This window comes from Triturus cristatus, chromosome 7 (genome assembly GCF_964204655.1).
Source record: "Triturus cristatus chromosome 7, aTriCri1.1, whole genome shotgun sequence".
Taxonomy (NCBI): Eukaryota; Metazoa; Chordata; class Amphibia; order Caudata; family Salamandridae; genus Triturus; species Triturus cristatus.
The window spans coordinates 1,345,402,101-1,345,429,105 of record NC_140590.1 but is presented as its reverse complement, the minus strand read 5'-3'; the positions used below and the strand labels follow the sequence as shown (position 1 = coordinate 1,345,429,105).

General features: G+C 48.4%; 1 protein-coding gene across 4 annotated transcripts in view; it reads right to left on the bottom strand.

Moving 5' to 3' along the window:
- Positions 1 to 224: 224 nt before the first annotated feature.
- ATXN2L (ataxin 2 like) overlaps positions 225 to 27,005 on the bottom strand; it is a 767,539-nt gene continuing 740,758 nt past the window's right edge. For 2 of the 4 annotated variants that reach the window (XM_085618994.1, XM_085618996.1), the window contains one exon: positions 225 to 1,384. In XM_085618994.1, the coding sequence (XP_085475120.1) occupies positions 1,335 to 1,384 (50 nt within the window). In that variant the 3' untranslated portion in view covers positions 225 to 1,334. The remainder of the gene's footprint in view (positions 1,385 to 27,005) is intronic. The other 2 variants (XM_085618995.1, XM_085618997.1) reach the window with 1 other exon arrangement.

Below are 27,005 nucleotides of genomic sequence, written 5' to 3'. Positions count from 1 at the left end.
AAAACAGAAATCTATCCAAATCCCATTCTTGTGGAGCGTTTTTGGGCAACATGGATAAGCTGGCAAGAGTACAGGTGTGCCAGAAATTGAGGTTTTGGGAGCTGGGAAATTAACAGTCTTTAATTAATGGGTTCGCTCCATCCAGTCATCCACCCACTATCCCAAACAAAGCTACATAGCAGGAATGAACTCTGTTGCTTCATTGAACACTGCACAACCAGAAATGGAGTTAGTTTAAAATTTTATTTTTGGGCTGAGGGAGGAAGGGGTTTTGACCACTTTTTAAATATTTTTATTTAATTAAAAAAAAAAAAAGCAGTCCATAACTCCTTTTTCGGGTAGATGTCATGAGATGGTGGGCAACAGACTGTTCAATTTAGCTATAAATAATAGAAAATAAAATCTTTAGTCCCAAGGAGCAACAAAGTGGTTGGGAGCTCCAATCCAAGTGCCTCCTGTCATCCCCAAAGAAAAAAGTAACCCAAATGAAATGCTGAGATGACCTTTCCACAAAAGTCAAGGCAAGCATGGAGATCAAGGCTCTGCCTCAAGGTTATAGGTGGGCTTCTCATTGGACATCCAGAGACAAAGACTTGTAAGCATTATATGAAACTCTGCAGCTTTGATTGAGAAGGAATAAACTACGGCTCCATTGTTAAATGCACATCCAGGTCTCCATTTGGGGGACACTTTCTTCAGAGTCCATATAAAAAAAACACATGGTGGCTGAATAGTATCTCCGTTGAGTCCAAGCCAACCCCAGTGTCAGAAGGGGAAAGAGATCTCAGAAAATAAATTTTCTGTAGATGACCTGGGCATTCACAGTCTGAGCCACCATCGATGTCCAGGGGAGTGGGACAGCGTAGTCTGGCAGCATGGGGCAGAAACAGATGAAATGTTCATTGGCAGGCTGAGCTGCTCTCTAGAGGTCACACAAGAGTGCATTGTACAGAAGCAGCTTGCCGAAGAGATGTCCGTTCAGAGACTGACCTGACATCAGTGACCAGGAGGGCACATGGAACAGAAGCACTCTTTAGATGACATGCCTTCATACAGTGAGTAGCACTCAATGTCCAGGGATACACAGGGCAGATGGCTGCCTGCATTGTAGTCAATGATCACAGACAGATGCCCTCAGTAATCCAGGTGGACTCAGGATAAAATAAGTCTGCAGAGGAAATATCACTTCAGACATCATGTCAAGGGGGGAGGGGGTTGGAATGAAAACTGTTGGGAGGATGTCCTTTCCAGCCAGAGAAGTCTTCTGTGTTCTGTGGGGCATGGAACAGAAGCTGTCTGGATGATGAGATGTCAGTTCACAGCCTGATGAGGTCTCAATTTCCAGGTGGGTGGTATGGAAGCTGTTGGGGAGGATGAGATTGGACTGTAAGGAAAGATGGATTAAAAATATTACAACACATAATGCAAAAGCAAGCAGACGAAGGCCAAAGGTCCAGCAAAGTACAGGAAATCTAAAGCAAATTAGTTTCCACTTAGCACAGTTATTATTACACCTATTATATATTCTTTATTCCTACTAGTTCTAATACAAATGACAAGTACATAACCAGCCTGAATGGAAACGGAGCAGCAGTGACTAGGGTGAGAATTGCTCCATCCCACCAATGCTGCAGACATGGGAACTGTTCCATGGCGTCAATTGTTGTAACGTTAACAAAAGCCTGACAGTCTAAGTGCTGCAGAGGATAAACCAGGATTAATAAACTAGTGTAGAACTAAAATGTCAATACTGGTTACTATGCACAGAGGCACATACACAGCAGTTGGTCAGGAGCAAGCCAACCACAAGTTAATCCCTTGGAGCTACAAAAGTGACATTAGAATAAATCAATGGCCAAATGTACACTATTGTTACGCTATGACCCATCCTCTGTAATGCAGAGACTGTGTAGAGTGGGAGGGGTAAGAATGAGACTGTGTAGAGATAAAGAAGCATTACATTCCACAAAAGCAGACTTGGTAAGGCTGAGGAAGCAAGGAGGTAATAGTACAAATAAGAAATAGCCTACAATTTCCTTAACCCTTGTGAATACTGGAAAATGGGATAAAAATGTAGAACCTGTCACTTACTTGCACCTTAGAGCTCAGCAGAGACTGATGGTAGTAGAGATGAACAAACAAGTTACTTACCTTTAGTAATGCCTTTTCTGCTAGAAACTCTCTAACTGCAGATACTTTACCTTGAGTATTCCCCCAGGTGCTAGACTTGATACAGATAATTTTGATAGTAATTTCCTTGCACAGCACCATGTTGGGCCACCATATCTGCGTCACCTCCGCACACCATCAGTTCTTCTTAAGTATGTCTGCTGTGTCGGATTTAGTGCCCACAAAAAAAGTGTGCAGATCTCTATATTGTCATGAGTAAACCCAAGCACACGCAGAATTTAAATTTACAAAGTTAGTAAGCATTGGCTTGGGAACTACTGTAAAAACGGAAGTATTAAAGAGAAGAAAATCACAAGAACGAAACAAAGACTGTTTTATTATGTTTCATGTATAATTTACTTACTAACTTTGTAAATTTAAATTCTGCGTGTGCTTGGGTTTACTCATGATGACTTTTTGTTGCTTTTGCCACAATAATTAAGGGAGGCTGGTGGTTCTCTCCAACCCTTGAGCACCGTAACCAATATAATCCCCACAAATACCAGGTGAACTAACCAAAAGCGCCTATTATCTATTAACAATACCACCGTCCAGAAACAAAACTACAGATCTCTATATTGGGATCTTATTATTAGACTGTAAAAGTCCATTGCACAGAACAGGTAAAGGGGTGCAGTGGTGAAGAATCTACAGTTAGATAGTCTACCAGAAAAGGTGTTCCAGAAAGTAACTTCTCCTGGTAGAAACTTACAACCCCCAAATTCCTCACCTTGTGAATAGATAACAGAGAAGTACTGTCCCCCTTCACCCCCGGAGGTGATGGGTCTGAGGAATGGCTCAGACCAGGAAATCCTGCATGAGAGATGGACTGAAATACTCTTCTTGCCTGGCCGGGCTGTCCAGGCAACACTGCTTTGCGACAATGTGGAGGGACACTAAAAATAGCTTGGGAGATGTCCAACACTAGCACACCATGTGTCAGCGCAGTGGAGCAGCCTTCGCTCTGGTGGGATAAGAACACAAGCCTTCTGAAAGCTGCTTTTTGGCTAGCCCATTGCAGATCTCAATATAAAAGAGAATCCATCAGGAGATGGAGGTCTTTTGCACTGCTTTCCCCCATTTTGTATTGGAGGCGCCCACAAACACTTGAACAGCCAGACCTTAATCTCTGGTTAAATCAATGTGAAAACTGAAATCCCTCTTAGGGTCCAGACAATGGAGGCATTTATTCTCCTTAGAGGGGTGAGATAAAGTGAAGAAAGCAAGCAAGGGGACAGAGCGCCTGTAGTGGAAAGCCAGACCTCCCACTGGTTTATGTGTAAGTCACCCCCATGCAGGCATATCTAGCTCTGAGGCAGGATGCAACATATTCCACGTGTATAACGTAACTTTACATGTTTTGGAAAAAAATGCACAACTCTGGAACGGTGCGACCAAAGTGGGTCATCAAAGGTATCAAACAACTCGTTCGATTAAGCCCGACTTGATTCTAAGGTCAAAATCAATGTAACAAGATTCCTTTTACAACTTTAGCAAAGTAGACACTGTTGCCTTTAGTCCCTGTGAATATACTGGTTGCACAAGGGGTCCTGCTGCCGAGACTGCTTTCTGACCTCCTGGGGAGAGGAGTGAATGACTCCCAGGAAAGGATACAATAGGGTTTGTTACACAAGATCAATGTGGCTGACCAAGGTTCAGCACTTCAATTTCAAGGTAGGAAAAAAGTCCTTTATCTGTACACGCCCGTCCGGAGCCTGCCGCACTTCTGCTCCATTGAGAATCAGACAAGATCATAAGGGTAAGGACGGTGCACCAGAAACGAAGTCAAAAGAGCTTCAAATTCATTCAAGGTATCCTTTATTCTATAAATTAGTTTTTTTAAATTTCCACCACAGCCAACGCGTTTCGTTCCATAGGAACTTCGTCAGGGCTCAAAAATGATGTATCACGAGGGCTCAGAAATGTCCTATGCCCATATACACAGGATCATAAATACCTCCATAAATATCCGGTGGTTTGATCCCAAAGAAAGAAAGTAGTCATCCCAAGTTAGTGTAGGGCAAGAAATAGGCCAGTGTAGTGACCAGCCATCCTTTTCAATGGAGACGTGCTCTTCGGTATTGTATGGGCATAGAAAATTTCTGAGCCCTCGAGATACATCATTTTTGAGCCCTGACGAAGTTCCTATGGAACAAAACGCGTTGGCTGAGGTGGAAATTTAAAAAAGGAATATGCTACTTACCAGTATGCATCTGTTCTTGGCATGTAGAGCTGCAGATCTACACACTTTTGCATAGATCGCCATCTGGTGTTGGGCCCGGATGTTTGCAGTTTGTTTTTCCTCTTGGAAAGTCTTTGGAAGTCATGAGGTCGGTGACTCCTCCCTTGGTTCGTATTGCGCATGGGCTTCGGCTCCATCCTCCGATTGTTTTTCGCCAGCAGGGAAAGATGGAGCGTAGTAATAACAGTGAAGAAACCCATGTGTGTTATATCTAAATAAGATAGACTGGAACAGATACAGGTAGCCGGGGAGGCTGGTGGGCGTGTGCAGATCTGTAGCTCTACATGCCAAGAACAGATGCATACTGGTAAGTAGCATATTCCGTTCGAGGCATATGAGCTGCAGATTACACACTTTTGCATAGACTATATAGCAGTTTCCAACCTTAGTGGCGACCATCGGTATCTGTTGCAGTGGTTTGAAATAGTGTTTTTAGTACAGCCTGGCCCACACTAGCTTGTTGCTTGGTTTGCACATCTACACAGTAATGTTTAGTGAAAGTGTGCGGTGTTGACCATGTAGCTGCCTTGCAGATATCATCTAATGGGTTCCCTAGAAAAGCCATAGAAGCCCCTATCTTTCTTGTAGAGTGGGCTTTAGGGGGAACAGATAGCGTGCGTTTTGCTTTGTGGTAGCAAATCTGTATGAATTTTACAATCCACCTAGCTATCCGTGATTTGGAGATGGGGTTGCCTTTATGAGGTGGAGAGACAGAGACAAACCGTTGCTTTGTCTTCCTGAAAGGTTGTGTTCTCTGGATATAGTAAAGCAAGGCCCTTTTAACATCCAGTGTGTGTAGAGCCCTTTCTGCAACCGTTTGAGGTTGCGAGAAAAAAACAGGTAATTCTACCGATTGGTTTAGATGAAAGGGTGAGATGACTTTGGGTAGGAATTTTGGGTTGGTACGTAGGACAACCTTGTTCGGGTGCATTTGGAGAAAAGGTTCTTGTATAGTAAGTGCTTGTATTTCACTGACCCTTCTAAGGGAGGTGATAGCTACAAGGAAAGCTGTTTTCCATGTGAGGAATTGCAGTTCGCATTTATGCAAGGGTTCGAAAGGCGGACCCATTAGCCTTGTGCGCACTATATTTAAGTTCCACACAGGTGAGGGTGGCACTCTGGGGGGGAATTATTCGTTTTAGGCTTTCCATGAAGGCTTTAATGGCAGGCACTCTGAAAAGTGATAGGTGCTGTCTGTTTTGTACGTAAGCGGCAATTGCTGCGAGGTGTAGCCGAATGGATGTATATGCTAGGTTACATCTTTGTAGATGTAGTAAGTAGCATATGATGTGCTGTATGGATGTGGCTAGAGGGTTGATTGTGTTGTTATGGCAATAAACAACAAATCTTTTCCACATGGCAGCGTAGCAGGCTCTAGTGGTAGGACGTCTAGCTTCTCTGATAACATTCATACAGTCGGGGGGAAGGTTAAGGTATCCGAATTCTAGGATCTCAGGAGCCAGATCGCAAGGTTGAGCTGAGCTGGGTCCGGGTGTCTGATCTCTCCATGGTTCTGGGTTAGGAGGCATGGTGAGAGGTGTAATTTTTGGTGTGGCACTACTGAGAGTTCCAGCAGCGTGGTGTACCACAGTTGTCTGGCCCATGTTGGAGCTACTAGAATGAGTGTGAGGGAGTGCTGTTGTAGCTTTCTCACCACTAATGGAATTAGTGAGAGAGGTGGAAAGGCGTATGCAAATTTGCCTGACCAGTTCATCCATATCGTATTGCCTTTGGACAATGGGTGTGGGTATCTGGCGGCGAAGCTTGGGCATTTTTTGTTTTCGTGGGTGGCGAATAGGTCTATCTGTGGATGCCCCCACATCTGAAAGAACGGGTGAAGTTCCCACTCGTGGATCTGTTGCGTCTGTCTGCTGAGCAGATCTGCCATGGTGTTTTGGACTCCTGGGACGTGCTGGGCCAGGAGAAAGATTTTGTGTGGGATTGCCCATCTCCATATGCTCTGTGCTAGTTGAGAGAGCTGTGGAGAGTGTGTGCCGCCTTGTTTCTGGATTTAGTACATGGCAGTCATGTTGTCTGTGCGGATAAGGACTACTTTGCCTAAAATCTGTGTGTGAAAGGCTTTTAGGGCTAGAAAGATTGCCAGTAACTCCAGATGATTGATGTGGAGTAACTTTTGTTGCGGCGTCCATGTGCCCTGCACTGTGAGGTGTAGTAGATGAGCTCCCCAGCCGGAGAGCGATGCGTCTGTTGTCAGGATTATTTGTGGAACCGGGTCCAGGAACGGTCGACCTCTGGAAAGATTTGTGGTGTTCCACCACTGCAGAGAGCGATGGGTGCGACCGTCTACCAACACCAGATCGGTCAGTTGCCCCTGGGCCTGGTTCCATTGGCGCGCTAAGCACTCTTGGAGTGGACGCATCTGGAGTCTTGCATGAGGTACAACGAAAATGCAAGAGGCCATCATCCCTATCAGTTGCTTAAACACTCTTGCTGGGAGGGAGTGTTGAAGTATGAATTTTTGACGCAAAGCCTGAATGCTTGCGCTCCTTGCCGGATTGGGGTAGGCAATGGCTTTTGAGGTGTCTATAGTGGCACCGAGGTATTGCTTTATGTGGGATGGTGTTAGCTGGGACTTTTGGTGGTTCACCGTGAAGCCTAGTTGGTGAAGTAGCTGGATTGTAGTGGCGGTGTGGTGTACACATTGGTTGTAGGACGCGGCTTTTATGAGCCAGTCGTCCTGATACGGGAAGACGTGAATGTGCTGTCTTCTGAGGTGTACCGCCACTACCGCTAGGCACTTGGTAAATAACCGTGGTGCTGTTGTGACCCCGAACGGGAGCACCTTGAACTGGTAGTGTTGCCCGTCCACTTCGAATCTGAGGTACTTTCTGTGGGCATGGAGTACCGGAATGTAAAAGTACACGTCTTTCAAGTCCAGTGTGGTGAGAAAGTCGTTCTGGGAGAGGAGCGGAAGTACCTGCTGAAGTGTTACCATGTGAAAATGGTCCGAATGTATGTATGTGTTTAGAGGCCGGAGATCTAAGATAGGTCGTAGAGTCTCGTCTCTTTTTGGTATCAGAAAATATAGGGAGTAGACCCCTACATTTTGCTGATCGTGGGGGACCTGTTCTATTGCGTGTTTTTGTAGGAGGGAGATTACCTCCCCCTCCTGTTTTAGTAACGTGGAATGTTCTTGTGACATTGGGCGTTGCCTGGGTGGAATGTTGGGGGGGGGGGGGGGGGGTAGATGTGAGTTCTAGGCAGTACCCTGAACGAATAATTTGGGTCACCCACTTGTCTGATGTGATGGACTCCCAGATGTGAAGGAAATTTTGTAGTCTGCCCCCGACCGGAGTGGGATGGTCTGGGGGGAGCAGGGGAAAGTCATTGGGTAGGCGGTGTGGCAGAGCGGGCAGTATTTGTTTTGCCTCTGCCTTTATTGTTATTTCCTCTATAGCCGCCTCTTTGATAACCTTTTGTGAAGGTGGACTGAGGAGGGGATTTGTAGGACATGGACGCGCTGTCTGAGGAGTAGCCTCTGCCTGTGCCCCGAAAGGAAGAGCAGCGAAAGGAGCGCCTAGGAGGGTGTGACTGTAGGGCTCCCATAGATTTCGCCGTATCTGTGTCTTTTTTCATCTTCGAGGGCCTCGTCTATCTTTGGACCGAATAAATGTTCCTGATCGAAAGGATGGTTTAATATGGAGGCTTGTACCTCGGGTTTAAAGCCTGAAACTCTCAGCCAAGCGTGTCGACGGAGTAGGACACTGGTGTTAATGGCCCTGGAGGCTGTGTCTGCTGCATCTAAGGCACAGCGTATAGAGGTATTAGTTATGGTCTTACCCTCTTGGATTAATTCATTAGCCCTATTTTTATATTTTTCTGGGAGATGGTGCATGATGGTTTCTAGTTCATCATAATGCGCTCTGTCGTATCTGGCCAATAGCGCTTGAGTGTTGGCGATACGCCATATATTAGCTGCCTGTGACGCAGTGCGTTTTCCTGACGCGTCTAGGAGCTTTGATTCTTTGTCAGGTGGTGGTGCTTCGCCTGACGCCTGGGAATTTGATCTTTCTTGCGGCGGATACCACGAGGGAATCCAGTGGCGCTGGCCCTTTGATGTAGGCAGGATCTGTAGGGGCAGCTTTATACTTTTTTTCTATGCGTGGGTTTAGGACCCTAGCCCTGACTGGGTCTTTAAAAACCTCTGGCGCATGTTTTATTACCCCTTTGAGCATAGGTAGTATCGCAGTAGACCTATGCGCAGTATCAAAGGTGTCTAAGAGGAAATCTTCCTCTACTGGGTCAGTGTGTAGCTCTATCCCGTGATAATGTGCCGCCCTCTGAAGTAGGTGGTGAAAACCTAGTGAGTCTTCTGGTGGAGATGGCCTGGATGGATAGAGGTCATCTTGTGGGACATCTGGAATGTCTGGATTATTATAATCATCCCAGGGGTCTGGGGATCCTGTAGGGGTGGGGTCTTGTGGCACATCTGCTGGATCATAGTATGGATCCCCCTGATCATGATGGTCTGGAGACTGGGTCGTAGAGCGATGAGGCAGGGGTGGAGAAGGTGGAGGGGGTGGAGGTGGAGAGGGTGGAGGAGGTGGGGAAGGCACTCTGAAAGGAGAGGTAGCACAGTCCTTCCTCTTTGGAGGTGGTGGTGGAGCTGGTTTGTCCAAGTGTCTCTTTTTAGAAGACAGTGCCAAATGTCCAGTTTTTGGATCCTTGGTAAGTGTCTTTTGCAAAGGATCCGGTGTAAAAAGTTCTTGCGACACCGGTTGTTCTGTCGGCGCCGACGTTTTCGGGCCCGACGGTTTCTTAGGCTCGTCTGTGCCATGCTTTTTGGGAACCTCCGATTTTTTGTTCGGTGCCGAGACAGGCTTCGGCGCGGGAGTGTCGGTGCCGATGGCCTTATGATGTTTGGTCGGCACGAGAGGCTGGGTTTGGACACCGAGGGTTTTGGTGTGGAGCTCGGTGTCGAGGTAGAGGCCGATCTTTTCTTCAGTGCCGAAGGGTGTTTTTCGGCACCGCTGGCAGGCTGGCTCGAGCCCGAGCCGCCGGAAGGCTTAATTGGCTTCGTCACCGGGCCCGAAGGTGGGGTGTTCGAAGCAGTGTCTTTGGTCTTGCCTAGGCCCGAAGGCGTGACCAAAGCCTTTTTGGGTGTCGGCGCGGGTGTGGGAGGGGGTATTTTACGCATGACCCTCTGTGCCGGGGTGATGTCCTCCACATCCGAGTCGTCGGCTTCGGAAGCACTGACTAGGTCCTCTTCGGTGTGCTGGTGTCCCGGAGCTTCGACGTCGTCCCCGAAGATGTCGACTGGAACGGCGGTCGAGGAGTGCGCCATTTTTCATCTGGCCCTTCGATCTCGAATAGTCTTTTTAGATCTAAAAGACTTGCAGGCGGGACAGTCTCGAGCCTCGTGTTCAGGGGAGAGGCAGAGGTTGCACACCTCATGAAGATCGGTGTGGGGGAATTTGGACCCACATCGAGGGCACTTCTTGAATGGAGTTCCTTCCATCAGCCGGGACCGGAGCCTGGATAGGCCCGAAGGCCGCCGTCTATGACTGGAATCGAAGGTGCGTCGAAGAAGAAGGTGATTGAGGAGATCAGTATCTAAACAATACCGCGAAGAGCGAGGATTCCGCTTCGATCGTCGAACTGGAATGTTCGGAACCGGAGCGCGAAGTATTACATCCGAGCCCGATGGCGGAAAAAAACAATCTGAGGATGGAGCCGAAGCCCATGCGCACTACGAACCAAGGGAGGAGTCACCAACCTCGTGACTTCCAAAGACTTTCCAAGAGGAAAAACAAACTGCAAACATCCGGGCCCAACACCAGATGGCGATCTATGCAAAAGTGTGTAATCTGCAGCTCATATGCCTCGAACACTAATTTATAGAATAAAGGATACCTTGTATGAATTTGAAGCTCTCTTGGCTTAGTTTCTGGTGCACCGTCCTTACCCTTAAGGATACAATAGGGGCCTGCTCTGGAAAGAGAGGTTATCTCCCTCCAGCAGAAAGCGACGGGTGTGGTCCGAAAGGTTGGTTGCAGGGGAAAGATGCCTTTGAAGAGCAAATGGGTAACACCTGGGAGAGGGACTGCTCCATTTTTCAGGCAGAAAAGCTGGCACCTGGGACAGGAGAAGGGAAGCCAGTTGCCAAACCAGTTTTCCAGGGGCGTGTTGCCACACTTATGGGTTGGGCTAGGGAGGTCAATATGCAGGGAGGGGGTCCTGCCATACTGAAAATGGGCACTATGGTGCATCCTGGGATGGTCAGATGCCACACTTCACAGGAAGTAGTCATCGGATGGAAGGGAGCCTGGTAGCCTATTGGCTATTAACTGCATCCTACCCTCAGGGAATTTTCTGAGCATAAGTAGAGCACTACTGACACCCCAAAATCAGATCTCAACTGGACTGAAGGAAGACCGAAGGAGGACTATCTTGCTACACTGTTGAACCATCAAACAGCTTGTACTGGTGTGGACTGCACCTGCTGAACCTGGTGCCTAGCAAATAAGCACTGTGCCTGCTGTGTTCTGCTCAAGAAGAAGCCGTCTCCATAGCCCAGCCAAAGTCAAGAGACTACAAGGGACTACAAGTGTCAGTGAGCTGGCCTCCTGTTCACCACCCAGGGACACATCTGAGACGCCTGCTTGGGCAAGTTGGTAGCCCAAACTCTTCAACCCGCCACCAATCACCGCCGTGCAGCACCAGGGACCCGGATCTGATGCACAAAGTTGCACCAGAGTCCGCTGAGCCTGGGAGTGTAGTCGAATTGCAGCTGAGGGCAAGTTATCAACCCAGGAAAGATTGGCCTGTGATCACGATACTGGGCGACCAGTAGTCCAGTGGTGATGGGCTTCTGCCACCCAATAGAGGACTTTCAGTGGCATCAACATCCACAGCATCCTTTGAGCATGTTCAGCCTCCTTCATACCTTGCATCAGGATTACTTCCATAGAACTAAGGCAAAAAAAGTTACGCCGAACCAAGTGGGCGAACTGACTTTCACACCAGACCTACATGTCAAGGCAGTAGTGTTTCTTTAACGTGTTCCTTGTAGGCCGTATCGCCTCGCCCCGCAATCAAACTTCTGAGCATGCAATAGACCGGTTTTCCTGGAATGTATGTGACCAGCGTGCTGTCAGTAGCGGACACCTTCCTGGCCTCACTTGCCGCTTCAGAGTGTAAGCTGTGAAGGGTGCTCGGGCCCCAAAGAAGATTTTCTACGGGGCGACAAGATGGCGTCCGCACCTCGCTCCAGCTAGTGCTGCGCTGTACAGAAGGGTACCGCTCCGCGAGCCTGTGAGGGTAACCTTGACCAAACCCATGGACCGCATCGGCCCAGTCTGCGCGGCTAGCTGCAAATGAGGGACACAGAGGCAGCGGTCCTCAGCGCCAGTCTGCGACCAAGGAAACGTCGACTGGTTGAACAGCGGGGACAAGCGGCCAGTGAACGGTGGCAGAATAAGGTGGGGAGGACACCGCAGTAGATGCATGCAGAGGGATGTTCGAAACACCCAGACCTCCTGGCCCCGTGGGGAGTCACGCGGAAAGAAGTAAGTGGTCTGCCTGACCTTAAGATGGTGCCTGCCTGGCTTGCAGTAGGCCAGGCGGCACAGCTAGCAGCATGGGGATCTGCCTCCCAGTTCTGAGGGCACTCACAGGAGCCATCAAGGCAAGCTGGCTGGTTCCGGCAGAGGCCAGTGACTGATCATCCTCAAACCCCCAGCAGAGAACGGCTACCTAAAGAAAGTGAGCCTCCTCTTTGAGATGATCGGCTGGACTAGGGAAGGCTTCAGGGAGACGGACTGGGAAGCTAACTGGGCACCTCTTACAAAGAGTCCTCTGATGAGAGACTGAAGCAATCCCAGATAACTGGGGCGACCCGTGGTGGACAGTCAGCAAATTCCCATTGAGGTCTCTTTAACTCAGAGTGCAACGCCCCAGCTTTGGTTCCTTCGCTTGTGGTGGCGGAGGTGCGCTGACCGAACCCTCTCGTCCTATGCCCCTCTCCTGCTATCAGGAGCAGGCCCCCTTCCTGTCTCTCCTCCTTTTCGACAGGAAGACAGGTAGCAAATATTTGCCAGCTCAGAAGGTGTACCTGTCTCTGCAAACCCCACTCCTCAGGTGGGGGAGGCGAGGTGAAGCCCACTCTTCAGTGACCGCCATCTTGCAGATGGCAGGCACTCCCCAATCAGGATTAGGGATTGTGCTCACTCACCCACGTGGGATGAGCACACCAAGGTTGTAGTCACCCTAAGGTCAGTAGCCCATTGGCTACTGACCAAGACCCCTAAATACAGTATTTAGGGGGCAGACCTGAAACAAGAAAGCAGATTCCCACAACCCAAGAAAAAGGACGAAAGAAGACGCCCAGCAGAGGAGACTGCAGAAAACAACTGACTTGGCCCCAGCTCTACTGGCCCGTCTGCGCTAAAAGTCGCCTTGTCCTGTAGCCAGCGACCTCCTGAACCCTGGAAGGACTGACTGCCTTAAACAACGAGCGGATCTCCTGTAAACAGCTCTGTTCAAAAGAAAACTCCCAGGCAGACTCTTAGCCTGCTGAGGACAAACCAACCTGATGCCTGGAACCACCACTGCACCCATCGCCTACAGCCAGAGTTCGAATGGCCCACCGGTCTCAGCGAGGTCCCCCAGCGCTTCAGAGTCCAAGTCCACCGTGGATTGACCCCTTCCAGGACTCCCCGAAGTTTCCTCCAGCCTCTGCACAGAGACCCTCCCAACCCTGAGTGGGCTGGTAGGGTGAAATCGGTAGTTTGTTAAGAGCGACTACTCACCCGTAAGGGTCTCAAGGCGCTGGGGAGGGGGGAGGGAGGGGGGAGGGGTGTGTGGTTAGCAGGCTCCAGTCCATCAAGGGTGGGGGGGGGGGGGGTGTCTGTCGAAGAGCCAGGGTTTTGAGGTTTCTTGTGAAGATAGGGAGTGATGTCTGTCTGAGGTGGAGCGGCAGGGCCTTCCAGGCTCGGGCTGCGGGGAAGGAGAAGGAGTGGCCTCCCGATCTGGTCTTTCTGGTGTGGGGAACCACGGCGTAGGAGAGCTGGGCTGATCGTAGGGTCCTCTGGGGTGCATGGAATTTGAGTCAGCTGTTCAGGTATGCTGGTCCGGTGTCGTGGAGGTCCTTGTGGGCGTGGGTGAGCATCTTGAAGGTGACTAGCTTTGATGGGGAGCCAGTGGAGTGTGCGCAGGTGCTGGGAGATGTGGCAGTGTCTTGGCAGGTCGAGGACCAGTCTTGCGGCGGCATTCTGGATGCTCTGTAGCTTGCGGGTGAGGTTTTTGTTTATTCCGGCGTAGAGTGCATTAACCTAGTCGAATCTGCTGGTGACCAGGGCGTGAGTGACAGTCTTTCCGTGTTCGAGGGGGAGCCATTTGAAGGTCTTACGTAGGAGGGGGAGGGTGTGGAAGCAAGAGGACGAGACGGAGTTGATCTGGCGGTCCATTTTGAGCTCGGAGTCCAGGATGATTCCCAGGTTGCGTGCGTGGTCTGTGGGGGTGGGCGGGCTTCCGAGGGTGGGGGGCCACAAGGTGTCGTTCCAGGCGTTGGGGTTTGGGCCCATGATGAATACTTCTGTTTTGTTGGTGTTTAGTTGTAGGCAGCTGATTTTCATCCGTTTGGCGACTGCTTCCAAGCCTTCTCGAAAACTGTGTCTGTCGGTATTGGGTTCGTTGGATAGGGAGAGGATGAGTTGGGTGTCGTCGGCGTATGACACAATGTTGAGTCCGTAGGTTGACAATGGGGGTGAGTGGAGCCATGTAGACTGAGTGTAGGGCTGAGGGAGGACCCCTGGGGGACTCTGCAGGTGGTAGGTGTAGGGTCCGAGAGGAAAGGGGGGGGATCCAGTTGAGGGCCTTGTCTTGGATCCCTGCGTCATGGAGTCTGCGTATTAGGGTGCACTGGGAGACTGTCTTACGCTGCTGAGAGGTCGAGTAGGATGGGGGCTGCTGTTTCTCCTTTGTCCAGTAGGGTGCGGATGTCGTCTGTTGCAGCAAGGAGGGCAGTTTCCGAACTGTGGTATTTTCTGAAGCTGGATTGGGAGGAGTCGAGGATGTTGTGCCCTTCGATGAATGTGGCGAGTTGGCTGTTGATGACTTTCTCGATGACTTTCGCTGGGAACGGGAGCAGGGAGAAGGGTCCGTAGTTTTTTAGGTCGGTGGGGTCCGCCGAGGGTTTCTTCAGGAGGGGGTTGACCTCGGCATGTTTCCAGTTGTCGGGTAACGTGGCGGTTGCCAGGGAGCAGTTGATGGTGTGGCAGAGCATGGGTGCGATGGTGTCAGTGAAAATGTGGTGGGGGCAGGGGTCCGTGGGGGCCCCGGAGTGGATTGACTGTCTTCAGTGTGTCTTCGGTGGTGAGGGCTGTCCAGTTGTAGATCGCTGGCTTCAGGATGTCGGGGGTGGTTGGTGAGGGTTCAGTGTGTTGGTTGTCTTAGTTGAAGTTGTCGTAGATGCTCTAGATTTTGTGGTGAAAAAAGGTGCTGAGTTTGTCGCAGAGGTCTTGTGACGGAGGGATGTTGGTGGACTCGCTGGTGGGTTGGGCGAACTCCTTGATGATGTTGAAGAGTTCTTTGCTGTTGTGTGCGTGAGGGAAGATTCTGTCTTCAATCGCTTTTTTCCTTGTTTTTCTGATGAGTCGGTGGTGGGCGTTGGTGGCGGCTCTGAAGTTGTGGGCTTCTGTGGATTTGGTGTTCCTCCAGGCCTTTTCGAGGTGGCGGCAAGTGCGTCTGGACTCTCGATGTTCGGTGGTAAACCAACTGGCTTTCTTGGTGTGGGTGTTGTTTTTCTTGAGGGGGGCTATAGTGTTGGCGCTGTCGGAGATCCATCTGTGCAGGGTTCGGGCTGCGGTGTTGGGGTCGTCGTTTTCCATGATGGTTGGGGTGGAGTTGCTAAGTGATGAGCGTAGCTGGTCGTCTGTGATTCTGGTCCAGTTTCTTCGTGGGAGCAGGTGCAGGTGTCGGTGGGTGTTCTGAAGGTGAAGTGGACGCATCGATGGTCAGTCCATGTGAGTTCGGTGGTGTGGCTGAAGGTGATGGAGTTACCTGTTGTGAAGAGGGGGTCTCAGCACTGTGCACCCGGCTACCCTACTGCCACTGAGGGTGTAACACGAGTGCATCCTTGACCTTGGGGGAACACTTGTTCTACCCCAGAAGCTCAACCTCAAAGACCGATTTCTTACCTGGTAACCGTTAACTTCATTTCTCTTCATAGGAACCTACTGACTGTTTCTCTCTGAAAATTGTTCTAAGTGTGGAGTTGATTTGAACGGAAACCTGAAAAATAATTGTGCAAAAATAGTTTTACTTACCTTTTCTCTAGGAAATGTCCCAGTGTGACATCTAGGCATATCACACTGAGTAGAAAAAGTAATCTAAAAAGTAATTTCAATACCATGACTCACCTGTATTTCAAACAACTGCATTTGAACTTGCATTCACTTGTAAACACAGCATAATACATTGCAATGCACTTATTTAACTTACCTGTGCCAGGCTTGTCTTCGTTCTAGAAGGGAATTGCTACTTACCCAGTATGCATCTGTTCTTGGCATGTAGAGCGAGCTGCAGATTCATATGCTTTAGCATAGATCGCCATCTTGTGTTGGGCCAGGATGTTTGCACTTGGTTTTTGTCGAAGAAGTCTTTGTAGTCACGAGGTAGGTGAATCCTCCTTTCGGTGATAGTGCTCATGGGCATCGACTCCATCTTTAGATTGTTTTGCCGTAAGGGTGATGATGGAGTTAGTCAGAGTAGAAAGTGATGTCCATGTATAGTGTATCTAAGTAAGATAATACTGCAACAGGTAAAGGTACCCGGGGAGGCGGGTGGGTGCATATGAATCTACAGCTCTACATGCCAAGAACAAATGCATACTGAGTAAGGAATATGCTACTTACCAGTATGCATCTGTTCTTGGCATGTAGAGCTGCAGAGCCACACACTAAGGATAAGATCGCCATCTGGTGTTGGGCTCGGATGATTGCAGGTTGTTGTTGTCTTCGGAAGAAGTCTTTGGTCACGAGATAGGTGACTCCTCCTCTGGACAACAGTGCGCCTGGGCATCCACTCCATCCTCAGATTGTTTTTCGCCATGATGGGAAATGATGGAGTGTATAAGAAGTAAAGAGAAAGGATGTCCATGTGTAGTGTCTAATTAAGACAATGCTGGAACAGATACAGGTCCCGGGGAGGCGGGTGGGCGTGTGGCTCTGCAGCTCTACATGCCAAGAACAGATGCATACTGGTAAGTAGCATATTCCGTTCGAGGCATATGAGCTGCAGATCACACACTAAGGATAGACTATATAGCAGGGTCTCCCCTAGCGGTGGTCACCTGTATCCGTTGCAGCAGTTTGGAATAGAGTTTTTAGGACAGCTTGGCCTACTGAATCTTGTTGTTTAGATTGCACATCGACACAGTAGTGCTTAGTGAAGGTGTGTGTAGTAGACCATGTGGCTGCTTTGCAAATGTCTTCTAAGGGGATGTTCCCTAAGAATGCCATAGAAGCCCCTATTTTACGCGTGGAGTGCGCCCTAGGGGGAACTGTAAGAGTAAGTTTAGCTTTTTGGTAACATATTTGGATACATTTAACTATCCACCTGGCTATGCCCGATTTGGAAATAGGGTTGCCTTTATGTGGTGGAGCGAAAGCAACAAACAGTTGCTTGGTTTTTCGAAAAGGTTTGGTTCTGTCGATGTAATAAAGCAAGGCTCTCAACATCTAAGGTATGAAGTGCCCTCTAAGCTACTGAGTCTGGATTAGGGAAGAAGACTGGCAGTTCGATTGACTGGTTTAGATGGAAAGGGGAGATGACTTTAGGGAGGAATTTGGGATTTGTCCTAAGAACCACTTTGTTACGATGTAGTCGTAGGAAGGGTTCTTCAAGAGTTAAGGCTTGTATTTCACTTACTCTTCGCAGGGATGTGATGCGACAAGGAAAGCCACTTTCCATGTTAGGAACTGCAGTTTGCATTTGTGCATTGGTTCAAATGGGGGACCCATGAGCCTTGTTAGAACAATATTAAGGTTCCACACTGGTGAAGGTGGTAATCTTAGAGGAATAATTATTTTAAGACCTTCCATAAATGCTTTAATGGCTGGTACCTTAAAGAGGGACAGGTGTTGCCTATTTTGCAAGTAGGCTGCTAATGCTGCTAGATGTAGACATATAGAGGAATACGCTTAATTGCATCTTTGCAAGTGTAGTAAATAGCAAATGATGTTTTGGATGGTCGCATCAAATGGACGTATGTCATTGTTAGTGCAGTAAATGGCAAATCTTTTCCATTTTGCCGCATAACACGCCCTAGTAGTAGGTCTTCTGGCTTCTTTTATGATATTCATACAGTCTGGAGGAAGGTAGAGGTATCAGAACTCAGACTTCAGGAGCCAGATTGCCAAGTTCAGAGTTTGCGGATCTGGGTGTCTGATTTCTCCATGGTTCTGGGTTAATAGAGCCGGGGAGAGACGCAATTTTTGATGTGGAACTAGAGATAGTTCCAGAAGTGTGGGGAACCAGGGTTGACGTGCCCAAGTGGGAGCTACTAGGATGAGCGTTAGCAACTGTTGTTTCAGTTTGCGTACCACAAATGGAATGAGTGGGAGAGGCGGAAAAGCATACGCAAATCTGCCTGACCAGTTCATCCATATCGCATTGCCCTTTGACTGTGGGTGTGGAAACCTGGCGGCGAAGGTTGGGCATTTAGCATTTTCTTGTGTGGCGAACAGGTCTATGTCTGGTTGTCCCCACTTTTGGAAGAATGGGAGTAGGACTTTGGGGTGTAATTCCCATTCGTGGATTTGCTGTGTGTGGCGACTTAGGAGGTCGGCCACCTGGTTCTGAACCCCTGGGAGGTGTTCTGCTAGCAGGTAGATGTTTTGGGGAATCGCTCATCTCCAGATTTGTTGTGCAAGTTGGGACAGTTGTAGAGAATGTGTGTCCCCCTGCTTCTGTATGTAATACATTGTGGTCATGTTGTCCGTGCGGATGAGGACAGTTTTGTTTTTTAGATGCACTTGGAAGGATTTGAGTGCTAGGAACACCGCCAGAAGTTCTAGGTGATTGATGTGGAGCTGTTTTTGTTGAGTGGGCCACCTGCCCCGAGTGGTGTGTTGAAGGAGGTGGGCTCCCCACCCTGTGAGAGATGCGTCGGTGGTCAGCACAACTTGTGGAAGAGGCTCTAAGAACGGCCGCCCTTTGGACAGGTTGATGGTGTTCCACCACTTCAGTGAACGAAGTGAGCGGCTGTCCACCAACACCAGATCGGTAAGTTGTCCGTGGGCCTGATTCCACTGTTGTGCTAGACATTCCTGTAAGGGACGCATTTGAAGGCGTGCGTGGGGTACTATGGAAATGCATGACGCCATCATGCCTAAGAGTTGCATGAACACTCTTGCTGGAAGAGAGTGTTGTGTTTGAAATTTTTTGATGAGATTTTGTATGTTGGCTATCCTGGCTGTGCTGGGATAAGCTATGGCCTTGGATGTATCTATGGTGGCTCCCAGGTATTGATGTACGTGGGAGGGCTGTAGTTGAGATTTGGGATAGTTGATTGTAAATCCCAAGTTGTGTAGGGTTTGAATAGTGCGGTGAGTGTGGAGAACGCATTTGTCAAGAGTATTGGCTTTTATGAGCCAATCGTCCAGATAGGGGAAGACATGGACTTGTTGTCTCCTGAGATGCGCTGCCACAACTGCTAAGCATTTGGTGAATACCCTGGGTGCGGATGTTACTCCGAATGGGAGAACTGTAAACTGATAGTGCTGACCGTCTACCACGAATCGTAGATATTTCCTGTGCGCAGGATGCATAGGGATGTGAAAATATGCGTCCTTGAGGTCCAATGTGGCAAGGAAGTCGCCTTGTTGAAGTAATGGAAGGACCTGCTGGAGAGTGATCATGTGGAAGTGGTCTGATTGTATATACTGGTTTAGTAGTCTGAGGTCTAGTATGGGTCTTAAGGTCTTGTCCTTTTTGGGAATGAGGAAGTATAGGGAATATACTCCTGTGCCCTGATGTTGGAGTGGAACTGGTTCTATTGCGTGTTTTTGAAGCAAAGACTGAATTTCCTGTTTGAGGAGCGTGAGGTGGTGAGACGACATGGGACGGTGTTTGGGTGGTATGTTTGGGGGGGTGTTTATGAGTTCGAGGCAGTAGCCAGACTGGATAATTTGTCTTACCCACCTGTCTGTTGTGATGGAATTCCAGACAAGTAGGAACTGTTGAAGTCTTCCCCCGACCGGAGTGGAATGGTCTGGGGGGAGTGGTGGTAAGTCACTGTTTAGTGGCGGTAGAGGTGCGGGTGTTGTTGTTGCCCCGCCCTCGGCCTTTGGTATTATTTCCTCTGTAACCTCCTCTAAAATATACTCTGTTAGGGGATGCTTGACCTGATGTTTTGAAGGTGGAAGAGGTGTCTGTTCCCACATTTTTGGAGGCCCCTCTATAAAAGGAGCGACGAAAGGAGCCTCTGGCTTGAGGAGACTGTAATGCTCCCATTGATTTGGCAGTCTCATTATCTTTCTTCATTTTTTCTAATGCAGTGTCTACTGCTGGTCCGAATAGTTGCTCCTGATTAAAGGGTTGAGCAAGAATGGTGGTTTGTACTACCGGCTTAAAGCCGGAAATGCAGAGCCATGCGTGGCGTCTAAGCAATACACTTGTGTTGACTGCCCTAGAGGCGGTGTCCGCTGCGTCTAATGCACATTTGATGGAGGCATTTGATATTAGTTTGCCCTCTTGGATGAGGTCATTGGCCTGGGATTTTTATTGATCAGGCAGGTGTTGCAAAAGGTCCTCTAGTTGATCATAATGAGCCCTATCATAGCGAGCCAATAGGGCCTGTGTATTGGCAATACGCCAGTGGTTAGCAGCTTGTGCGGCAACCCTTTTGCCGGAAGCCTCCAAGAGTTTAGACTCTTTGTCTGGGGGCGGTGTGTCTCCGGTTGTTTGGGAGTTCGCCTGCTATCTGGCATTTGACACGACTAGAGAGTCTAAGGGGAGTTGCGCTTTGATGTATGCAGGATCCTGTGGTGCCGGTCTGTTTTATTTTTCTATCCGGGGGTAAAGAACCCTGGCCCTAACAGGGTCTTTAAAAACTTCAGTGGCGTGCTTTATCACTCCCTTAATCATGGGTAAAATGTGAACGTTTTTTTTGCGACTGCTCAAAGGTGTCAAGGAGAAAATCTTCCTCAGGTGTGTCTGTGTGCATGGTGACGCCATGAAACAGTGCCGCCCTGTTTATAAGCTGACCAAACCCTAAATGGTCATCAGGAGGGGAGGGTTTCGAGGGGTATGGAGTGGGATCAGGCATGTCAGGCATAGGGTAAGCCCAGTCATCTACGGGTGCCGTGTCCGGGAGTGTAAAGGGATCAGTAGGATCAGTGGGATCATTAAAGAAATCCGGGTCTCCCCCTCCCCCTAAATCATCATCATCCTGTGGAGGTGGTGTGTGAGAAGGAGATGGTAGAGGAGAAGGCGGTGGGGGGGATGGGATAGGAGGTAATATAGGAGAGGAAGGACGTATGGGTGAAGTGGCACAGTCCTTCTTTAGAGGAGGTGTTGTGTCCAGCTTCCTTTTCTTGTATGGCCCCGCTGTGACATGTCCGGTTTTAGGATTGATGTAAATGGGTTTTTGCGTTGGATCTGGCCGAAAAAGTTCCTCAGTGTCCGATGGTGGCTTTGACGCCGACTTTTTGGGTTCCGATCTGGATTTTGTGAGATCGGTAGGTTCTTTGTGGACCTTTTTCGGCACCGAGGATGTCTTTGGTGCCGAAGAACTTTTCGGGTCCGATGGAGTTTTTGGTGCCGAAGAACGTTTCGGTGCCGGTGGAGACGTCTGTGCCGAGTGACGTTTCGGTGCCGATGGAGATATCGGCCTCGGAGCCTGCTTCGTTGCCGAAGGTATTGTAGGCACACTAATATGAGGTTTGCTCGAGCCAGAGCCACCTGCAGGCTTAGTTTTCTTCGGAGCCCGGCCCGGGGGTGGGGCTTCTGAAGATGATTTTGGATTGCGACTGGGCCCAGCTGGCAGAGTCTTGACCAATGTCTTTTTTGGTGGGGTGGGGTAGGGGAGCTGGTACTCACAGGCTGCCCCGGATCAGAATCGTCGGCCTCGGACACGATCTGGAGGTCTTCGGAATAGTCGTCGGGGACATCCTGTGCAAAGATGTCTTCTGGTTCCGGAACCGGTTTGGCCATGATATGGCGTCGAACTCTTCGGTCCCGGATAGTTTTCTTCGAACGGAATGCGGTGCAGGCTGGACAGCTGGATTCGTTGTGGTCCGGCGAGAGGCACAGATTACAGACCTCGTGGTGATCACTGTGGGGGAACTTTGCTCCACATTGGGGGCATTTTTTAAAGGGTGTCCTTTCCATCAGCCGCGTCCGGATCTGGTCCGATGCGATTCCGACGTCGAGTTATACATTTTTGAGAGTTGTCGTGATTGCTAGAAGTTGTCTGCTGGAGCGGAAAAAAGTTCATCCGAACCCAATGGCGGAAAAAAACAATCTGAGGATGGAGTGGATGCCCATGCGCACTGTTGTCCAGAGGAGGAGTCCCCTATCTCGTGACCAAAGACTTCTTCCGAAGACAACAACAACCTGCAATCATCCAATCCCAACACCAGATGGTGATCTGCAGCTGATATGCCTCGAACGTAGCATTTTCCTTTCGAGGCATATGAGCTGAAGATAATGTGTTTTAGCATAGGCTATACAGCAGTTATCTCCCCAAGCAGTGGCTAACCCGTATCTGTTGCAGTGGTCTGAAATAGTGTTCTTAAAACTGCCTTTCCCATACTAGCTTGTTCTTTCACATCTACACAATAGTGCTTTGTGAATGTGTGCGGTGTAGACCATGTTGTAGCCTTGCAGATGTCATCTAAGGGTATGTTCCCTAAGAATGCCATAGAAGCCCTTAGTTTGTGTGTAGAGTGCGTTCTTGGGGGAAATTGTTAAGGTGCGTTTAGCTTTAAGGTAGCATATTTGGATGCACTTAACTATCCACAGCGCAATACCTGCTTTTGAAATGGGACTGCCTTTATGTGGTAGGGAAAAAGCAACAAAGTTGTTTAGCTTTCCTAAAAGATTTGTTTCTTTCAATGTAATAAAGTATCGCTCTTTTCACGTCTAATGTGTGAAGAGCACGTTCTGCTACTGAGTCTGGTTGAGGAAAAAACACGGGTAACTCAACAGACTGAGATGAAAAGCAGAAATGACTTTGGGTAAAAGGTTTGGGTTAGTCCTAAGAACCACTTTATAATGGTGGATTTGTAAAAATGGTTCTTGTATGGTTAGTGCCTGGAGCTCACTAACTCTTCTAAGAGAGGTGATGGCTATAAGGAAGGCTACCTTCCAAGTCAGAAACTGTAGTTCGCATTTGTACAAAGGCTCATATAGTGGGCTCATGAGTCTTGTAAGGACTATATTAAGATTCCACACGGGAGAAGGTGAAACTCTAGGAGGAATGATTCTTGAGTCCTTCCATAAAGGCTTAGATAGCAGGTACACGAAACAAAGACAAGTGTGGTCTGTTTTGTAGGTAAGCAGGTATTGCGGCAAGATGTAATCGTATAGATGTATATGTTAAGTTAGCATGTTTTTGGTGTAACAGATAGCAAATTATGTTTTGAGTTGAAGCATCTAGTGGATTGATTTGATTGTAAGAACAATATATTACAAATTGTTTCCATTTTGCTGCATAGCATGCTCTTATGGTAGGGCGTCTAGCCTCTTTAATAATGTTCACACAGTCGGGCGGGAGATTAAGGTAGCCAAACTCTATGACTTCAGGTGCCAGATCGCAAGGTTGAGTTAACTGGGATCTGGATGCCTCATCTCTCTATGGTTATGAGTGAGAAGCTTGGGGGAGAGGTGTAACTTTTGATGAGAAACTACTGACCGTTCCAACAGGGTTGTGAACCATGGTTGTCGAGCCCATGTGGGAGCAACTAGGATCATTGTGAGGGAATGTTGCTTGAGCTTCCGAACCACTAATGGAATTAGCGGGAGAAGTGGAAAAGAGTGAGCAAATTTCCCTGACCAATTCATTCATAGCGCATTACCTTTGGACAATGGGCATGGATACCTGGACGCAAAGTTTGGGCATTTTGCGTTGAGGTGTGTGGCGAACAGATCTATTTCTGGGTAGCCCCACATCTGGTAGAATGAGAGGAGTACTTGAGGATGTAGTTCCCATTCGTGGATCTGTTGTCCTTGACGACTGAGCAGATCTGCAATCTGTTTGTTTACTCCTGGGGGATGTTCTGCAAGGAGATATATCTTTTGAGGTATGGCCCATCTCCATATGCTTTGAGCTAGTTGTGAAAGCTGTAGAGTGTGGTCCTCCCTGTTTTTGTATGTAGTACATTCCTGTCATATTGTCTGTACGGACTAGGACAGTTTTGCCTACTAGATATAGGTGAAAAGCTTTCAATGCCAGAAAAATGTCTAGCAGCTCCAGATGGTTTACGTGGAGTTGTTTTTGTTGTGGTGTCCACATGCCCTGAATGGTATGTTTTTAAAGATGAGCTCCTCAACCAGTGAGCTATGCGTCTGATGTTAGCACTATCTGTGGAACCGTGTCGACGAATTTCCACCCTTTGGAAAGGTTTTGTGTATTACACCACTGCAGAGAGCGATGGGTGCGGCAATCTACCAACACCAGATCGGTTAACCGACCTTGAGCCTGGTTCCACTGTGGTGCTAAGCATTCCTGTAGAGGACGCATTTGGAGTCTTGCATAAGGAACAATTAGAATGCAAGAAGCCATCATTCCGATCAATTGCATGAACACTCGAGCTGGTAATGAGTGTTGAGGCTGAAATTGTGATATCAGGGCGTATCCTGACTGGGTTGGGGTATGCCAGAGCTTTGCAGGTGTCTATTGAGGCTCCTAGGTGTTGGGGGTTGGAGATGAGATTTGGTGAGGTTCACAGTGGATCCCAAGTCGTGAAGCAGCTGAACAGTTTTGGGAGTGTGGTGTATGCAGCTGTGTTGTGACTTGGCTTTTATTAGCCAGTTGTCCAAGTAAGGGAAGACCTGAATGTGTCGTCTTCTTAAATGAGCTGCGACTACTACCAGACACTTGGTGAAGACTCTGGGTGCTGTAGTTACCCCGAACGGAAGAACTTTGAATTGGTAATGTTGTCGGTCCACCACGAACCGTAGATGTTTCCTGTGCACCGGGTGAATGGGAGTGGAAGTAGGAGTCTTTTAAATCCAGAGTAGAAAGAAAGATGCCTTGCTGAAGCAATGGGAGCCCCTGTTGTAGGGTGACCATGTGAAAGTGGTCTGAATATAGAGGGTTAGCTGTTTGAGGTCCAGTATGGAATAAAAAAAGTATAGGGAGTACACTCCTGTCCCTTGATAATATAATGGGACTGGTTCGATAGCATGTTTTTTTTTAACAGAGAGAGAACCTCTTGTTTTAAGAGGGTGAGATGTTCTGGTGACATTGCACGCTCCCTTAGAAAGATTGTTGGATGAGTGCTAGTCAGTTCGAGGCAATAATTACACTGGATAATTTGAATTAGTTGTTTGTGGTGACTGAATTCCAGACAAGCGAAACGGTGAGAGACATCCCCTGACGGGAGTGGAATGATCGAGGGTAGTGGGGGAAGTCATTGTTTATTGGCAAGTGCGGGTCCCTTTGCCTCTTCCCTTGTTATTATTTTCTCTTTAACCTCCTCAAAAATAGCCTCTGGAGGAGTTAAATTGGTTGTTCCCTTTGTAAGAGGAGGAGGGATTTTCTGACAACTGTGTTTTTGAGCCACCTCTAAAAATAGCGACGAAAGGAACCCCTGCTAGACGGTAATTTTAGGGCTCCCGTGGATTTTGCAGTTTTGGTGTCTTTCTTCATTTTTTCAAATGAAGTATCTATTGTTGGCCCGATAAGATGTTCTTTATCAAAAGGCTGATTAAGTATGGAGGATTGTACCTCCTACTTGAATCCAGAGATTCGAAGCCAAGCGTGTCTCCGCAACAGTATGCTAGTGTTGATAGCACGAGAAGTTGTCCCCGCTGCATCTAGGGCGCATTGTTGTTGATGAGCTTTACTTCCTTAATGAGGTTGTTAGCTTTAGTTTTATACTCCTCTGGCACATGTTGCATGAGTTTTTCCAACTCATCATTGTGGGCCCTGTCGCAACGTGCTAACGGAGCCTGAGCATTGGCAATACGCCAATAATTAACAGCCTGTGAAGCTACTCTCTTGCCAGAGGCATCAAATAAGTTTAGAATCCTTATTAGGAGGAGGGACATCGCCTGTAGTTTCAGAGTTTGCTCTCTTGCGGGCGTTCAATACAAGAGACAACTGACCTTTTATGTATGCAGGGTCTGTAGGAGCGGGTTTGTATTTTTTATCCACTCTAGGTGTCATTATCCTGGCTCTAACTGGGTCTTTGAATACCTAGTCGGTATACTTCAACATATCCTTTAGCTTTGGGCAAAGTGTTAGTAGACCTATGTGAGTGTGTGAATGTTTCTACAAGGAAATCCTCTTCTAGAGGGTCTGTATGTAGTTCCACCCCGTGATATTGGGCAGTCCTGTTAGGTTGTGCAAAGCCAATGTTGTCATCCGGTGGGGAGGGTCTGGAGGGATACAGGTCAGGGTCATTATGTTGATCTGGATCTTATAATCTTCCGAGGGATCAGTGTCATGTGGTATGTCTGGATTTTGGGGGATATCATGATCATAATCCTCATCCCCAATATCGTCATCCTGAGGGTCAGGTAAAATTGGAGGTGGTGGTGAATTTGATGATGTAATCTGTAAATTCGGAATAGGAGGAGGAGAGGGAGGTATGTAGGGGGAGAAGGCTTAGTACCCATATCTCTTTTCTTCTTCAGAGGTATAGGGGCATCTTCTGAGAGGTGTAACTTCTGTTTTTTAGGAAGAGTAGCCGGAAGGTGCCCAGTTTCTGGATCAATAATAAGCCTTTTTTGTTTTGGATCCAGAGGTGTCTCCTCGGATGGAAATTCCTTGCAAGGAGTATCTTTCCCTTTAGCAGTGGATTTCGGCATCGAAGATTTGGGCTCAGTGTCTTTGAGTGCTTCGAACCGGAATGCTTAGTTTTAGCCGGTTTAGGCCCTGGAGTTTTCGGAGTGGCAATTTTCGGCTCCGAACTTTTCGGCATGGAGGATGTTGGCTCCGAACTTTTAGGTGTGGAGAGTTTCTGCTCCAATGCTTTAGGCTTGGACGATTTCTGTTCCGAATCTTTTGTTTTTGAGGGTCTTGGCTCCGAGATTTTCGGTGTCGAAGGTGTCTTTGGTGCCAATGACGTGGGAAGTGGCACAGGTTTCTCCTTATGTTTCGGTGCCGAAGGTGTTGGTTTAGCACCGTAATGGAGCCAGCCCGAGCCAGAAGGCTTGTGTTTATGTTTCAAAGCTGAGCTGGAGGGTGGGGCATCTGAACTTTTCTCGGTGTCGACCGGAGCCCGAGGACGCGCATGATACCGGAGCCTTATCTTTTGTTTGAGTGGGCACAAGGGGATCTGTACTCACGGTACGTTGCCCCGGAGTGACGTTCAGGTCTTCCTCCATGTCGGAGTCTGCTTCTGACACGGACACCAGTTTTTCTTTTTCGGCTTCTGCAGCAGGACGGTGGTATTCTAAG